Consider the following 18,649-nt stretch of genomic DNA (forward strand, 5'->3'; position numbering starts at 1 on the left):
ATGATGCAAGAAGAAAGCTTACACAGCAAAACAAAAAAAAAAAAAAAAATAACTACCCACCTCATCTGTCCATCCCCTCTAACAGTAATATGTCGAATTATTCTTAAATTTACTCAAACTATCCACCTCCACAACAACAGATGGTAGTTTATTTCATTATTCAATTACTCTCTGGCTGAAAGCAATTTTTGCATTATTTTTGCAATATAAGTAACCATAAGTATAAAACATCTCATTAATAGGAGCTTATATGCCAACCATTACTCATTGTTCTGTACATTTTTTCACCATAACAGTATTTCAGTATTTTTCACTCCTCTCAAGAGAGTGACTTCACTGCCAATGCTTTTTTCAATTTATAATTAAACTAAAAGAACATAATGGTAATAATGAAACTGCCACAGAAAAAAAAAAGTTATAACACTGGTCACACAGGAGTGTAATGACACTTTAAATACTTCAGTCACTTATTTTAATGCTCTCTACTAAAAACTGATTCTAGTGGCAGTCAACTAGTACAGAAAATAGCTACTTTTTAGATAATTTTAGATATTCCTAGTAGAGACATTAACAGGAGAATTATGGTACCTAACTATACTAGCCAGTTAATGTAGAGTATCTAAGCCTTATTCCATGTTCATTTTGCATGGCAGTAGGCTAGCTGAGAAGAAAGCAAAAAATTCGAAAATACTGGGGGGGGGGGTAATTCTTATCTGTTTTCTGTTTATATGACTAACTGCATAAGCAAAAATGGAACAAAATGGAACAGTTTATTTCCTAGCATGGGTTGTAATAGAAGCAAATTGATATTAATTATCATTTACAAATAATATATTTTGTGATTTGCTTTTGATATCATTGTTAATATCATTGAGAGTGCATGAAAAACTTTCAATAAAATGTATTAGTAAAATATTCCAATAACTGAGTTTGAGTTTACTGAGTTTTATGTGTACTTGATAAAAACATCTTTGGATAAGTTAATTTTAAGTAAATCTAATTTAAAACCTATCACATGAAAAGTAAATTTTGTAATAACTGAGGTACTAATTTATTACAATATTTAAATTGAACTGTTCACATTTCTGAATTCCTTATTGAATTTTGTCAAGTTTTTTTCAATTTGGATCCTGTATTTCTCTGTTTAGAATAAGTGGATAGATTGGAAAACTGGGAAGAATACACCAAAAACTGAGTTGCACCAAAGAGAGCAATCAATTAATTCTGTATAATGACAGAATTCAATAATAAATTAAAATCAGAAATTAACATATGCCATTTTAACTTACTGAGACCGAATGGATCAAAAATTTGTTAAAACACTTTACCTTGACTTATCAATAAATCAAATTAAAAACTGGTCATGTGGAAAAGCGTACAGTCAAACCTTGATATAGCACCCCTATAGAGCATCACCCCCGTAAAGTGAAACCCACAATCCACCATGTGCTATATCTGTGAATTACTAAATGTATGATTTTTCATACATTTAGTAATTGATTTAACATCAAACTCTCATACCAGCATGTCTCACCTTTTTAATTATGGGATATAAAGAAATTATAGTTGGCAAGTGATATTTTTCATACCATCATAAAAATCATTTTTGCCCTGTAAATAAGAAAGTGGACTGAGGGAATTCCCCACCACTCAGTTACCAACTATTCTCATGTTTTTAAGCATATCTTGTGCTTCTTTCATGCTGTGAGACCAGGGGTTCTAATACAAAAGAACATTTTAGTTTCATGTTTCAAGTGCCTGCATTCGTCAATAATGTTAAAAAAAATACCTTTAAACGGGTATTTTTTTTAACATTATTATTGAATGCATATTTTGGTATTATTACTATTAAATATCAATTTTAGAGCAACTTTTTTTCTTTATTTTCATTAAAGTTAATTCAGGAGTACTGACCTTTTCAAAATGAGTAAGAGGGCAGTGTCAAATGTGACTGAAAAGAAAGAGGTGTGCAATTACAAAGAAAAATACCCTGGTAACAGCCAGCAGATGACTGCAGACCATTTTTCTGCTGTATGGGGTAAACCAATAAGTTTGCTGTGTTGAAGACATTCTTAGTGAACAAAAGAAGTGGCTGAATCAAAAAAGTGAATCAGTGAAGCAGCTTAAAGGACCAAAACATGAAAGCTTGGGATGCATTAGTTATTTGAATTGGAAACGTTAATGCAAGAAATGGAATGGCAACTGATGAAGTAATTAAGGAGCAGGCAAAATAACAGGAGAACAGATGGGAGTCAGAGATTTTGTGTACAGAAATGATTGCATCATTTTAAGCAATGCCATCAGATGATTCGACAAAACTGATAAGGAAAATCTGCCAAGGTTGACAAGGAATCAGTGAAACACCTTCAAAGAATTTGATATTTTAAAAAAATAAGATAGAGACATTTATAACATTGATTAAAAACAGCTCTTTTATAGAATGCAACAAGACAAAACAACAGAGTGATACTGTGAAATGGGTGTAAGAAAATAAAAGCAAGGGTCGCTCTCGCATTTACAAATGTTGATGCCATTACAAACGAACTATTACTGTAATTAGAAGGGCAACAAAACCTTCATGCTTTAAGAATTTCAACCCATCAATTTGTGTGAAATATAGACATAATAGTAATGCATGGATGACTGCAGTAGAATTTTGTTAGTGGCTGCAAAATTTCAACCAGGAAATGAGAATTAAAAATTCCAATGTGCTTTTGCATTTAGATAATGCTCCTTGCCACTCCTTGATCTTAGTAATGTGCAATTGAATTCCTACCTCCTAATTGCACAGATTTCCCACAGCCTCTTGATGCTGGAATGATTAAGAGTTTTAAGGCACATTATCATCACGCAACACAGTGGCAGCCCCCAAAGCAGAATGCGCTGGTCCCAAAGGAACTAATAGTTGTTGGTGACTCTATTGTCAGGGAAACGGGAAACATGTTTTGTAAAAAGGATAGGTGGAACAGGACCAGGGTATGTATGACGTTGTAGAGCGGATATCATCTTTTAAGGGCACAAAAGGTGATATAGTTGTATACATTGGCACAAATGATATTAAGAGTAGGAGACTGGCGGAATTACTTAACAAGTACAGGTCACTGTTGAAAAAAAAGCCGTGAATTAGGGTTGAATTTGAAAGTGTCTGCAATTCTGCCCAGACACGATAGGAGGGAGTATATGATGAGAGCCCTGTCGATCAATTCAGTCCTGGAAAGATTGTGCAAGGCTCAAGGTGTAGAATTTTTTTCAGCCTGGTCTGTACTTGTTAACAGGAGAGACTGCTTCTACAGGGATCGGATACACTTAAATAGAAAGGGTGCAAGAATCTATGCTGATGCTATCGAGGCAGTGTTAGGTGGGTCGGAAAACTGCTAGATTGGGGGATACAAGGACTAATAGATTAACAGTAGCCACTGGCAGAGATGAAAGTGATTCTTGAACTGCTTCTATTGGAATGAGCAGCAGCCTGGAAAATAAGATGCAGGATATTTCAGAGACTGCTGGTAATCATTGGGGTACAAGTAAACACATGGGTTGTGTTAGGGCAGCTAAGAAAAAGAACAGTTGCATGTATACTTGAGTGTACACCAATGCTAGGAGTTTAGTAAATAAATTTGAGGAATTTGAGGTATTGCTCAAAACATCAAAGGCAGATATTGCTGGGATTTCAGAGACGTGGTGTCACACAGATATAAGGAATGCAGAACTGGAATTTGGGGAGTACAATGTCTACAGAAAGGATAGACAGGATAGGAAGGGAGGAGGGGTTATGCTATTAGTTAAGAAATACATAAAATCCAAGGAAGTGAAGCCAGTCGACATCACTGGACAGTGCAGTGTCGAGTCAGTTTGGTGTGACATAAGCAGTGGGAGATCAAAATTCAGAGTAGGAGTGTGCTATAGGCCTAATGACTCTGATGAGTATAATAAGAAACTGTACAGGGAAATAGAGTGGGCCAGTAAATCAGAGAGTCTTATAATGGGGGATTTTAATTTCCCAGATATTGAATGGAATTTGGGGGCTGGTCACTCACACACTAGCAAGGCTTTTGTGGATTTATTGGATGATTGTTTTCTACATCAGCATGTTCGGGAGGCAACTAGAGGGAGTAATAATCTTGATTTGATTATCAGTACAGTAGTGATCCTTCATGCATTAAGAATCTGCAGATAAATGAACCACTAGGTGGCAGTGATCACAGCGTGCTGAAGTGGGATTTACTCAAAGAGGTAACTACCATTAGGGGTAAAGGGAAGGGTTATTGCTTTCGTAAAGGCGACTACAACGGACTGAGACAGTATTTAAATTCTATACAGTGGGACCAACTGATGATGTTACCAACAGCAAATTCGAAATGGGAAGCATTCAAAGAACTTATCTTGGAAGCTACTAGGCTTTACATACCAACTAAGAAATATTGTTCAAGGTTTAGGCCTAAATGGATGTCAGATGAACTAATGAGACATATGGCAGAGAAGAAAAATGAATGGGATACATACAAATTAACACGTGACACAGAAGCCTATGATAGATACAAGTTGATCTGTAACCAAGTTACAAAGGAGGTTAGGCAGGTGAAGGCAGATTACGAGATATCTTTGGCAAGGGATGCAAAGAAAAACAGCAAAGAGTTCTTTACTTATGAAAACTCTAGAAGGAAGGGGATGAATCAGATTGGTCCACTTTATATCGATGGGTCAACTGTTGATGATCCTGCTCAGGTAGCTAACAAACTAAATGAATATTTTGCATCGACATTCACACATGAGGAGTTATTCAGCGAGGGGAATGCCAGAGGTGTATTCAAATCTGGCAGTAAGCTAGAGAATCTTGTAATAACTGAGAGTAAAGTGGAGGAGAAATTGTTGAAGATATAACACAAGAAAGGCAACTGGGGTGGATGAGATCTATCCAGTTATATTAAAGGAGGCAGCAAAGGAAGTAAGCAAACCCTTAGCCATAATTATGAGAGCTTCCTTGGACTCAGAGGAGGTACCCATGGACTGGAGATGTGCAAATGTGACCCCAATTCACAAAGGATGATCAAAGGCTGACACAAGTAATTATAGACCTGTGAGTTTAATTTCTGTTCCCGGAAAATTAATGGAGGCACTGGTTAAAGAAGCACTGCAGGATCATCTAGACAAGACTTCAGTTATAGCTCGGACACAGCATGGTTTTGTTAAAGGGAAGTCTTGCCTGACCAATTTGATTGGATACTATGATGCAGTCACAAAAGAACTGGATGCAGGGAATAACTTTGATATTATATACTTGGATCTTAGAAAGGCTTTTGATACTGTTGCACATGGAAGACTGCTGCACAAATTGGAGCAGTGTGGCATTGGAGGCAAATTGCTGCTATGGATAAAGGGGTGGTTGAGGGGGAGAACACAGAGAGTTGTAATCAATGGACACTGCTCATGTTATTAGTGGAGTTCCTCAGGGTTCAGTATTGGGTCCATTATTGTTTTCTGTATTTATAAATAATATTGATGATGGTATATCAAGCTTAATGTCCAAGTTTGCAGACGATATGAAGGTTGGCAGGGTTGTCAAGGACACTACTGACACTATGCTGCTGCAACAGGATCTGGAAAGGTTCAGCAGATGGGCTGAGAGGTGGCAAATGAAGTTTAACATTGACAAATGTAAAGTACTACATATGGGAAACAGCAACCCCAGAGCAATGTATCAACTCTGTGGTACTACACTGACAGTGGTAGAGAATGAAAGGGACCTGGGGGTGGTTGTGCAGGCAGATATGAAGTTCTCTGAGCAGTGCAGATGGGCTGCAAGAGTAGCTCATGGTGTATTGTCAATGATATATAGGAATTTTTCTAGCAGGGATAAGGAGATGATTATTCCTTGTATAAGGCAATGGTCAGACCACACCTAGAGTTCTGTATACAGGCCTGGAGGCCTCATTTCAAGAAGGATGTAGAGCTGCTGGAACGAGTACAGAGAAGGGCAACAAAATTAGTGAATGGAACAAAGGGGTGCTCTTATGAAGAAAGGCTTAAGTTTTGCAAATTACAGTGTCTGGAGACTAGGTACCAGCGAGGTGATCTGATAGAGGTGTATAAAGCCTTGAATGGTTTGCGCATGCTCAATGTTGATGGGATTCTTCCTCTTGCTCAGAATAATCACCTGAGAGGGAATTCAAATTGAGGAAAGACAGATGTCGGATAGACGTGTGAAAATTTGCCTTTAGCCAGCAGGTGGTTGGTTGGTGGAACAGACTTCCATCCCTTGTCATGGAAGTTGATAGCCTAAATAAGTTTAAGACTCAGCTGGACAGGTATTTCGAACGAACAGAGGGGTGAAGTGGAAGTGGTTATTTTTTATTTATTTATTTATTTTTTTTTTTTTGGCTGATGCTGCATAAGCTTGCTTTCTTGCATCAAATGCCTCTACTAATGCTAATGCTAATTATAGTGATATCAGGTGAAGAAGATATAGTAGAGAGCATCAACAATAATTGTTCACCTGAATTGTCCTTGAAAGACACATTGTATATGATCAAACTTCATCAGATGAAGTTTCATTATGAACAATAAGTAACTGTTAAACTCACACTGAACTTATCGAAAAAGTTCATTTAGATGAAATAAGGGATAAATAGGATGGATGGTCTTTCAATTGTGAGTGCATCTATGTCTCCTGAAAAATTTATTGCAGCCGATCAAGAAAAATCTTCGGCGAAGGTAAAGAAAGCCTGCACGAGAAGTATGCAAAAGTTCAATAAATTTACTGGTAAAATTACTTTGCCGTAATGGCATTTGTATTGTTGCTTGCTCAGTAAACATACGGTGGATATTATCAGTCATTAGTAGAAATTGAATCCCATGGGAGATTGAAACCCTCCCAAAGTGTAGGGGCTAATCTGACCTTTTTTCTTTAGAATCACTGGTGGACTAGTGGATAAATTGTTTATTAAGAAAAAAAAAAAAAAAAAAAAGGCAAAGGTAAAGGAAGCCCACAAGAGAAGCACAGCAAACTTCGAAAAAGTTTACTGGTGAAACTACGTTACGAACATTTCTTACGATGCCATAACTTCCAATATGACTCTGTTCGTGATTCAATTAGTGATTCTAAAGAATCAAGGTCGGATTATCCCCCCCTCCACTTCCGGAGGGTTTCAAGCTCCTGTGGGATTCAACTGCTACTCCAGACCGATAATATCCATTGTCTGTTTACCGAGCGAGCAACAATACATATGCCATTACAGCAAAGTACTTTTACCGGAAAAATTCATCGAACTTTTGCATGCTTCTAGTGTGGGCTTTCTTTACCTTAGCCGAATCTGCTTTTGGAGAAATGACAACCAAGGAAATTGTGGAATTAATACAAAGAAATGAGCTTTCATTTGACAGCGATAGTGAAGAAGATGAGATGAAAATGTGAAAAAGTGACACCCAAGGAGGCTATAGTATATCTTCAAAAAATTCGTTGATTCCTTAAAGAGAACTCAGATGACAAAGACCTAATGAAACATGTATCTCTGAACATTTCTATAAGTAAAACTGATGCTGGATAAGTATTTTGTCAAAAAGTGAGTTTTAATATATTTTTATTTACATTGTAAAATCCTGTAATGGATAACTCACATTTTTTCGAAATGCTAAATAATTATTATAAACCTTTATTTTGCATATCCAGGTAATTCCTAAATAGTTTTTTTATATTGTTCATGTGCACCAATATATATCATATTCCCTTTTAAAGAAAATAATGTCATAATTCTTCAATTTCTTAATGCCAAAATAATTACTATATGCAGTTCTTATCATTTGAAGTACCTCAATTTAGTGCCAATATCAGAGGGAAATAAATGGTGGCACTAAATCGAGTATCCAATATGGATACATATTGGATACTCGATTGGATGTATCCAATATGGATACATATTGGATACTTGAAATTCAACTGTATTTTCTTAAAGCTAAATTATTACAATATAATAGCGTAGCTTAATTTAATTTATGTTACTCACCTTTTTATAATCTGTATTGATGTTGGAATAAAATGGATGATAATTTTAAATTTAAGTTAGCGTGAATAAGTTAGGATTTAAAAACAGAATTAAAATGTGCGCAAGGAAGTAGAAGTGCACATCTTTATCCTTGGTTGTCAGTGTTGAAATTTGAAACAATTGAAGTTATATGGTTGGAAACAGAAGGCCAATAGCCATAACAAGTGGCTTTCGTTTTACACGTCTTCAGTTGGCAATGGTAGAATGAGAGTAAGCGTGTGTATTTAAGAAGACTAAGTTCTCGTGATGCTCCTGGATACACATGGGAATCTCAGGTGCATGAGATTCCAGACCGGTGCTATGTTATAGGGTAGTTTGGAATTTAGTACTTGGAGAGTGGAATGGCAGCGAAACCATTCTATAACTAGGGCTTCATATTGGAAAATTTTAAAACTGGATTTTAATTTGATAATAGGAATAGCTGAATCTACTAAGGGGGCGGGGTGTGGTTGTGGGATTGAACATGTGTTGCTAATTCGGTATTGGACTGTCCCATCCTAAAACTATTGTAGTGGTAGTACACACGTGTGTTTGATGTTTTAGTAGAACCGTATTTTGTGGTGGTGCTACCAATGTAGCAAGCATTACAGTTATCTTGACAGTTTATTAAGTAGATGATATTATTCATGTCACTAATGTGGTAATTTTGTGTATCTTTATATGAGTTGAATAATGAACCTAGTTTATTATAAGATGAGAATGTAAGAGTGATATCGGTACCTTTGAATAAACGGCGGAATTGGTTGGCAAAATTACTATGGTAAAGGAGGATAATACGTGAATTGTTATTGGAAATGTGTTTGGGTGGGTTGTGATATTATTTTGGACTGTGATAATAGTTTGTTTGATTAATTGAATAGGATATTTCCTAGATATGAATTTACTTGTAAGATATTGCAGTTCGTTATTAAGGTCATAATGTGTGGAACTGTATTTTATAGCATTGTAAATTTGATTATAAATGACTGCTTTTCAAATAATAATTCACATATTATCCTCCCTTACCATAGTAATTTTGCCAACCAATTCCACTGTTTATTCAAAAGGTACTGATATCACTCTTACATTCTCATCTTATAATTTTTTTTTTTTTTTTTGATTTGGTAGTTGTTGGCGCATCGGCTTCTGTGGCCATATTGCACCTCCCAAGGTTTTTGCAGTACTTTGATCCAAGCCCGAGGCGGGAATCGAACCCGCGACCTTTGGGTTGCCGGGCAGGTACTTTACCCACTCGGCTAGCCCGGTCGGCCATCTTATAATAAACTAGGTTCATTATTCAACTCATATAAAGATACACAAAATTACCACATTAGTGACATGAATAATATCATCTACTTAATAAAATGTCAAGATAACTGTAACGCTTGCTACATTGGTAGCACCACCACAAGATACGGTCTACCAAAACATCAAACACACATGCGTACTACCACTACAATAGCTTTAGGACAGGACAGTCCAATACTGAATTAGCAACACATGTTCAATCCCACAACCACACCCCCTTAGTAGATTCAGCCATTGCTATTATCAAATTAAAATCCAGTTTTAAAATTTTCCAATATGAAGCCCTAGTTATAGAATGGTTTCGCCGCCATTCCACTCTCCAAGTAATAAATTCCAAACTACCCTATAACATAGCACCGGTCTGGAATCTCATGCACCCGAGATTCCCATGTGTATCCAGGAGCATCACGGGAACTTAGTGCACTTCTACTTCCTTGCGCACATTTTAATTCTGTTTTTAAATCCTAACTTATTCACGCTAACTTAAATTTAAAATTATCATCCATTTTATTCCAACATCAATGCAGATTATAAAAAGGTGAGTAACATAAATTAAATTAAGCTATGCTATTATATTGTGTCAGTTATAAATGGTACTTTAAGAGATCTACAATTTTCGAATTAGCTAACTTATTAATATTACCACATAAGGTCCTTCTCAAACCAAACCTTTTGATGTTTCTTTCCTTAAATATAACTTGGTAGAGCTAATTATTAAAAGACCATTAGAAATAAGAGAGCATAGTGATTATTATTATTTTTTTTTTTAACAATAACCGCATAAAAACTCAAATAAATTAACTTGTATAAAAAGAGTTTGCTAATAACTTGGCCTATAGCAGAAATTGAATTTGCAAACTTTCAGTGATGAAGAAAGGTTTTGCCAATAGCATATGAAGTAAGCAATTCTTTGCATAATAAACATTCAAATCCACTGCTTGTTTTGCTTTTGAATAATTCTGAACAATAAGTTATGCTCAGCTGTATTACTGATAATAGATACAAGACATAAAAACTGTAAATAATTACCTTCTACTCCTTTCATTTACTTGCTGATTTAACAGTGCAATGGTGGCCTGCATATTGGATACTTGAAATGCAACATAACTTGCTATAGTTTTCAAGGCATCTAACTGTAAAGTAAAGAAAAAGCACATTATGGTTCTATTATATTATCTTTGCTGTACTCTCATGTACATGAAAATAATAAAAAAAAGTTATTATTCCATTATGATTTGAGCAACAAGAACTAATATGAAACTAATATGAATGTAACCCAAATTCTTTGTCAGAAAGAAATCCAACAATAATTTTAATATGATTAAAGAGGCCTGTGCACTCTGGATTCATTATTATTATTTTGGATTATTATGTTACACAGAGCGAAACGGAGACAGAATAAATAATGACAAGTTTAATATTAATTGGAAAAATACACATATATTAAATTAAATACATACTGACAGGATAGCCACACCTCGCAAGATCTGCCTTGACTTTAGCAATCTCGGTGCACCTCTCATCTACAGAACTACAGTGGGTCCAGGCACAGGTTAACAAGGTTCATGCAGTTGCAAGAAGATGGCGGCGTGCATGTGCTGATCGGAAGTTGGTAAATTGGCCAGCACACATTGGTTTATGATAGACAGTTGTCTTCAAGCACATGCCCTCATGTCAAACAAGGGTGTCTAAGTATGGTATGGTATTGTCCAATTCTAGGATGATGTGTTTGTGGTTATCCCCATAAATTCAGGTGACCAACTCTTCACCTTAATTCACCTCAGCACCTCAATTCTCTATCGCCTTTCATAAAATTCACCATCGAGCTAGAATCGGACAATAGACACCCTTGTCCAACGTGAGGGCACATGCTTGAAGACAACTGTCTACTGTAAACCAAATGTGTGCTGGCCAATTTACCAACTTCCAGTCAGCACAAGCACGCAGCCATTTTCTTGCAATTGCATGAACCTTGTTAACCTGTGCCTGGACCAACGCGCTTGCACCTCTCATCTAGTTCTGTAGATGAAAGGTGCACCGAGATTGCTAAAGTCAAGGCGGATCTTGTGAGGTGTGGCTATCCCACCAGTAACCCTTCACAGGTGTGACCTACAGACACATGACCATGTAGCGACCAACAGGAACATCCAAGGTAATGACTCAACTGCAAGCGCCTTTATCCCATACTACCCAAACCTATCACAAGTTTCTAGGTCCTAAAATCACATGGGATAAAATGCTTACAACTCCCAGGAAGAAAGTTACGATCCCTTATCTCTAAAGTGAAAACACCGGTTCCCACCTTACTACAAAGTGGTCTAGTCTACCGCATCTCTTGCCGTGACTGCACTGGCTGCTACATTGGGGAAACTGGGAAATGGCTCAGAAAAAGTCTTTTGGAACATGAAAGAGCCATCCGCTTAGTGGACATAGAACACTCGGTCATTGCCGAACACTTCTGGTTAACCTACCACGACATTGACCCACACCGCGATGTCGTGATTGTAGATAGGTCCCGCCACTACCGGCGGTGCACCTGGAGTCGCTGAACATCACATGCTCTAATATCTCAGTCAACAGGAGCCGTGGATGTCGTGTCGACCCTATCATTGAAGCAACCATTTTGATGAATGACAAACGTTGGCAACATGTGCCACAGCCATGGACTTCAACATCCAACAATTAACCATCACATCACGCAGTACATGATTGGCAGTACACGTCCTCATGTTCCACACTCTTAACTGTCAGTTTGACTGATGAAGATTAGCAAACTAACCGAAAGCTTTTGTATGTATTTAATTTAATATATGTGTGTTTTTTCAATTAATATTAAACTTGTCATTACTTACTCTGTCCCCGTTTCGCTCTGTGTAATGTAATAACCCAAAATAATAATAATTTTAATGTTGCATCTCAAATACCTGACATTGGTTTAAAATCAAATTATTTAAAAGTTGGCAGATTATGGAATCAGACAAAACAATGGAAATAAACTGATGAAAGTTAACTGTAATTTGTGGAAACAATATCAGACAAATTAAAGTTAGTAGGCATATTTGAAAAGAAAATATACACACATTAGAAATGTGTGTATATTTTCCAATTAGACCAATTAGAAACCGTGCCATTAATGACAGTCCACATAGAGAAGAGAGCAAGGTAAAAAAAAAAATACAAACTAGAGATTTCAACAATAACAAACTATAGTAAAATGAAATCACTTCCTATCCCTTGACAATTTATTACGTATCTTTAAATAATAATGTTTCATTTTAATGAATTTTAACAAAAATACTGATTTAGTGCAAGAAAAATTCATACCACTATGAAAAAATATAATCATAATATAAATGAAATTTGTAAAATAAAAATCCTTAAAAACAATATGACATAGATGTTTTAATCTTTTGAACATTAGCATCTGGCAATACTGCAATGATTTACTAACTGAACACTACTTAATTGCCTATTTGAGATAAGTGGCTTTTGATCTGTCTGTCTACCTTCCTAAAGTCTTACTTGAGTAATTTTTGAAAGTGATATATTTTTTTTTAAACAGAGTTACATATTTAGCAAAATAAGCTGGTAGATGAGGCATTAGCAATGAAATTACACTTGCTTACCGTTTGTGTTAAAAAGTACAACTGCTTTCATCATATCATCTGACACTTGAAGTTAACAGTTTTATAAATATATAACAAGTGCAAAAATAAATTTTTAAATTTTTATTTTAAAAACATAAAATTGCACTTAATAATCAAGTTTTGTTATAATTATTTTGTGATATTAACTTATTCTTTGATATTTTTTTTTCTGTATTTCTCTGTAACAATATTTCATTATAACAAATATATTTTTTCATCCACACAAATTCATTATACTGACATTTCACTCTATAAAGAATTTTCAGAGAACATGGCTAATGGATCATATAGTATTAATATTATTACATTAATATATTTATACATTAATATAAATTTTATAATATTAATATAAATTTATATTAATATAATTTGCCACTATTAATATTGGCAAATAATGTGAAGAAGCAATCTTATAAAAGATTGTTTTTTGGCATTATTCTTCTAAAAAAAAAGAAAGAAAGGACTACCCAAATCCTTTGTCTATCCTTTAATAATTTGTCTAGTTTATTGCAACAATGAATACTCTCTGGCTGAAAAATTTTCACACATCTGTCCTGTAACCATCCTATTTCATTATTATGTTAATGAACTGAAAGACACTACACTATTATATCATGTGGTAGATTAAGTAATTTATTATTGAAATGATACAATTTAAAGGAATTGAGCCACCTCAATGCCAAGCACTTCAACTATTTATGACTATGTTTCGGGAGCATGCTGTTTCCTGTCTTCAAGCCTGTTAATGTGATCCAGGAGTGGAGTCTCTTGGTATGGTTGAGGAAGACTACTTCAATTTATGTCCTCTTATGTCTGTGTGTGTGTTGTACAAGAAAGCATAAAGAAGGTGCCACCAGCATTTAGTGTACTCAATCCATTCAAAGCCTTAGACATCTCAATCAGTTCTCATTGCAGGTACCCAGTTTCCAGATACTGTAATCTGCAGAAATGAAGCTTTTCTTGGTAAGAGTACCCTTTCATTCTCCTTTATTATATTCTCATTGTCCTTCCCTGCACCTATTACAACACATTCATAGCTTTCCTAAAATAATTCTTCCAGACCAGTATGCACTACTCAAGATGTGGCCTACCCATTGCCTTATACAATGGGATAATCACTTCCTTGTCCCTGCTGGTAAAATTACTGTATATTATTGACAAAATCCCTATAAGCTGCTATAAGTTGCACTATAATTAACTTAGAAAATCCAAACCTGTTATGCAGGAAAATATACCATATTCGGGGTAGGGATGAAGAACTCAATACAAAATCAAAATTTCAACAAATGAAATTAATTAATATCAAAATAACTGAAAGGCAAGCCATGTCAAAGAAGTCACTGAACAAATAACGGAAAAGATATCTGCTCACTAGATAGATTCAGAAGATAAAAATATGATGAAAAGCTATATCAAGATAAATAAAATAAGTTATAAGATAAGATAAAATAAAATAAAATAAAAGTAATAATAAAAATACCTTATTTCACCAAAGAAATAAAAATTTATTCATACATTGAAAACAGATATTTGGACAGGTTCAAAATATAAAAGAAAAAAATATTCAAATATTGCATCGGTTTTTCACCTGACAGTTGGAGTAGACTATATGATGCTCATACACACTGTACATGTTAAACTGCAACAATAGATGCACAGAAGTTATATATACAATCGAACTTGGTTATAATGAGCATCAAGGGACCGACAAAATTTCCTCGTTATAACCATTACTCTCTATATCAGTGATGAGTTAAATCTACCTCCTATTTTATTTAATTCTCAATAACTTGGTAAAAAAGATAGATTCCAAAAAAGAAAACAAAACAAATATAAGAGAGAAAAAAAATTAATATTAGTATATACCTGCATATTATTTGTATTGATATGCTTGTATTCAGTTTTTAAAATTGATCCAGCCAACCATTGTTACATACAAAATCGTTGTATCCAAATTGTTTAGCAAATTTTTCTGCTCGAGCCTTCAAGATCGGACAGTCTATCGAAAATCCAGCACTTTTGTGTAGTGAACCATCGAAGAAATGCTACATCTATGTTTGTAACCACACACTTCCTAATTTTTTTTTTTTTTTTTCTGTTATGTTCTTTTCTAGTGCTGATATATAAACACGTTTATTCTTCCACAACGTTGATACTGTTGAAGAGGACAAATAACTTTTCACACACTAACATTTTTTGCATCACATTCTAACTCGCAAATAATTGACTTTTTTGTCAATTGAGAGAGTCTTTCTTTTGTTAGTAGACATGTTTCCAAAGGAAAGGTTCATTTCTAAATGATTTTACTTTAAAATGAAGTAAAGTGATCTGCATACAAAGTTCTTAAAGGTCCAGATATGCATACAAAGTTCTTAGAAGTCCTGAAATGCATACAAGGTTCTTAGAAGTCTCGTTTACAGAATTCTAAGAATTCCCGAAATAAATTTATGGTTCAGTGAATACAAAACAATCTGTAAATAGGGTAATGTGACAAGTGGAAAGCCAATGTACTATTGTATAGCCCCATCCTTGAAAGGACAAGGTCATAAACCAGCCACTAATCGGACATGGATGGTCATAAACTGGCCGTTAATCTGATGCGGGTGGTCATAAAAGCTAAGTCGTTCTTTTCATTTTTGTCTATTCCAAGAAATGGGTTTTTTCGACTACCCAACCAAATTAAGAATGTTTGCATCATTACCAAAATTTGTACAGTATATCCGTGTGGTATGCTCGTTATAACAGTGAGCAATTGTATGGGAATACGTATAAATTAAAATCATGGCTTTTTGTTCGTAAGAGCCATGATCTTGTTATAACCATGTTTGACTGTATTCTGCTTAGCAATTGCGGTGATTGCAACATACAGTTTTCTCTTATACATTCAAGCAACTGGCTAGGTCGCAGGCATGGTTTTTGCTGTACCACTGATTCATTATAAAATCGAGCTCTGGTGATTGCTGACTCATTGCTGTCGGCATGCATCTTTGCTCCCTCACACTCCATTGGACTTGTTCCTACACTTCTTCCCTTCCCTTCTCTCTCTCTCTCTCTCTCTCTCTCTCTCTCTCTCTCGAGAGAGAGAGAGAGAGAGAGAGAGAGAGAAAAGCCATTTTTCTATGTCAAATTTATAATTTATTGCAATTTAGTGAGAATTTTTTACAAACTTAATCATAAGCTTGTTTCATTTGGAGAGCAAGAATAAAAACACCAACATTTCAGTATTTTTATTCTTGTTCTGTTTGGTAAATGAACACCGCTAATATGTTAGCATCACCCCTACCAAAATATACTATATTATCAAAAGTAACTGGATACCTACATATTTCAAAGAACATATTACTGATGCATGCCACTGCCACAATATTTAATAACATGTTCGCCCACTTTTGGCCTTAATTACATATTGTAGCCTTGTTAGATTCTAAACGAATTTTTGTTAACAGCAAGGAGGTATTCTGGTCCATTCCTCTTTCAATACAGTAGCTAATTCAGCTACTGATTGTAGGTAATTCATCATACACTGATGTACAAAATTTAAGGACCAGTCAGGTTTTCACCTGTAGCTTCTGATAGGAGTGTCCTGGATATGGGAAAATTATACCAAAAGAAACCTCGTGAGGTACAGAAATGATGAAGGAAACAACACCGACACAACAACGGAAACAAAACAGTACAGAGGGACTTTATTTCAAAAATGGCAACATAACACTGGCTGCCATGATACAGATGCATCACTGCCAAAGATGGAACAAAGGGATGAGGTGGTCCTCAGTAGGAGATATGGCCACCCTCTAATGTCAATGCAGGCTTTGCACCGCCTTTCCATACTTAGAACAACGATGTTGATAAGCTCTTGTGGTAACATCGTCCATTCCTCTGTCAGTGTCATCTTCAGCTGGTGAACATTTTCTGGTGGGTGTGGATGTACCGCTAGGCGTCTCCCCCAGAGCATCCTATATATGTTCAATGGGATTTAGATTGTGGGAATGGGCAGGCCAAACCACACGAACAATGTCCTCAACTTTCCAAAAGCATATCACAGCTGCAGTGCGATGAGGTGTGGCGTTATCATCCATAAACACAAACTTGGGGCCAATGGCACCTCGGAACAGATGCACACGGGGAAGGATTAGCTCAGTACAGCAGCGTGCACCAGTTACAGTACCGCCTTCCAGTATCTGGAGTTGTGTATGTCCATCGAAGATAACACCTCCCCAGATGAGAACACCTCGATCGCCATATTGATCCCTTTCAGTGATGTTTGCGTGGTGATACCGTGTGCCAACCTCTCGCCAGATTAACTGATGTCCAGATTCGCTGCTGAGACTGAATCTACTCTCATCGGTAAAGAGTACCTTAAGTAAAGATTTTGTGGTTGTAACCTTTAGGAATAGTGTTGGTCCTTAAGTTTTCAACACCAGTATACTACATAGCTTCTTTGAAGCTTTTGCATTCTCATTCTTCAAACAAGCTGTGTATTATGATGCAGTGCATTGTCATGCTGAAACACCTCCTGCATGCCATTGCCACAGTGCAAGATGAGCAAAATCAACCAGAACATTTTATGTACTGCACGAAGTTCATTATTCTAGAAACAACGTCCAGTGGCCCAAGCCCAAACTGTGAGAAACAATCCCAGACAGCAGCTCTGCCAAACTTCATTGTTGATATGACACTTTGGTAAATGATATGCTCTGGGCATCTCCCAGATCAAACACTGCCATTAGATAAGGAAACTGTGTATTGTGATTCACCATTCCATAACACAGCTTTCTAAGGCAGTAAGGACTAATTGAAAAAAGGGTTGTGCACAAAATAAGTTGACACTGTATGATGCACATCTTTTGTAAAATCTGTCACCAGGCAGCTCCCTACGTATCATCCTTGTACTAATATCAGTTCCTCGGTTCTTGCTGTCTCCCTGAACTTTTGACTGACAGTATTCAGTGAGGAATGACACATATGTACCATCACTCTTTTGAGTGCTCTATAATCTCTTTCTGTAAATTTTTGTGGCCTATCCAAATATTTCATGGCTGTAGTAGTACTACAACATTTCTGATTGTCTGAAGATAATAAAGCACTCAAAACCTACACTGTTCTGCCACTTTATATACCTACCTAGTAGCGTGTTGAGCCTCCTTTAGCCTTCAAAACAACCTGAATTCGTCTAGGCATGGATTGAACAAGATGCTGAAAATGTTGTAGGAATGGAGTACCGTGCAGACATGAGTGTGTCACGCAGTTCCATGAAATTCGATGGAGATGTAGGCCTGCAGCGAACAGCCCTTTCCAGCTCATCCCAAAGATGTTCAATAGGATTGAGATCTGCAGACTGAGCAGCCCACTGCAGCAAAGAAAAGTCATTGTCATGTTCCTGGAACCATTCCATAGTGATTTGGGCTTTGTGCACCGGCGCATAATCCTGCTGGAAGTAACCATCTGACTGAGGATAAACTATCAACACGAACAGATGCACTTGGTCAGCAACAATGTTTAGGTACGATGTGACATTCAGACGTGAATCTATGGGTATCAATGGACCCAACGTGTGCTGAGAAAACATTCCCCACACCATAACACTGCCCCCCACCACCTTGCATAGTAGTCGCCAGACATGACAGGTCCATGGATTCATGTTGTTTTCACCAAATTCTGAACCTTCTATCAACA

At 36.1% G+C, this 18,649-nt stretch overlaps 1 protein-coding gene across 1 annotated transcript in view; it reads right to left on the minus strand.

The window, feature by feature from the left end:
- The window catches only part of LOC150084221 (coiled-coil domain-containing protein 39-like), a 197,112-nt gene that overhangs the window by 101,900 nt on the left and 76,563 nt on the right, over positions 1–18,649 (minus strand). Inside the window, exon 10 of the mRNA XM_090376158.1 lies at positions 10,356–10,459. Coding sequence (XP_090232284.1) covers positions 10,356–10,459 — 104 coding nt within the window. The remainder of the gene's footprint in view (positions 1–10,355; positions 10,460–18,649) is intronic.

This window comes from Mastigoproctus giganteus, chromosome 6 (assembly GCF_048544385.1).
Source record: "Mastigoproctus giganteus isolate SK-2022 chromosome 6, ASM4854438v1, whole genome shotgun sequence".
Lineage (NCBI taxonomy): Eukaryota > Metazoa > Arthropoda > Arachnida > Uropygi > Thelyphonidae > Mastigoproctus > Mastigoproctus giganteus.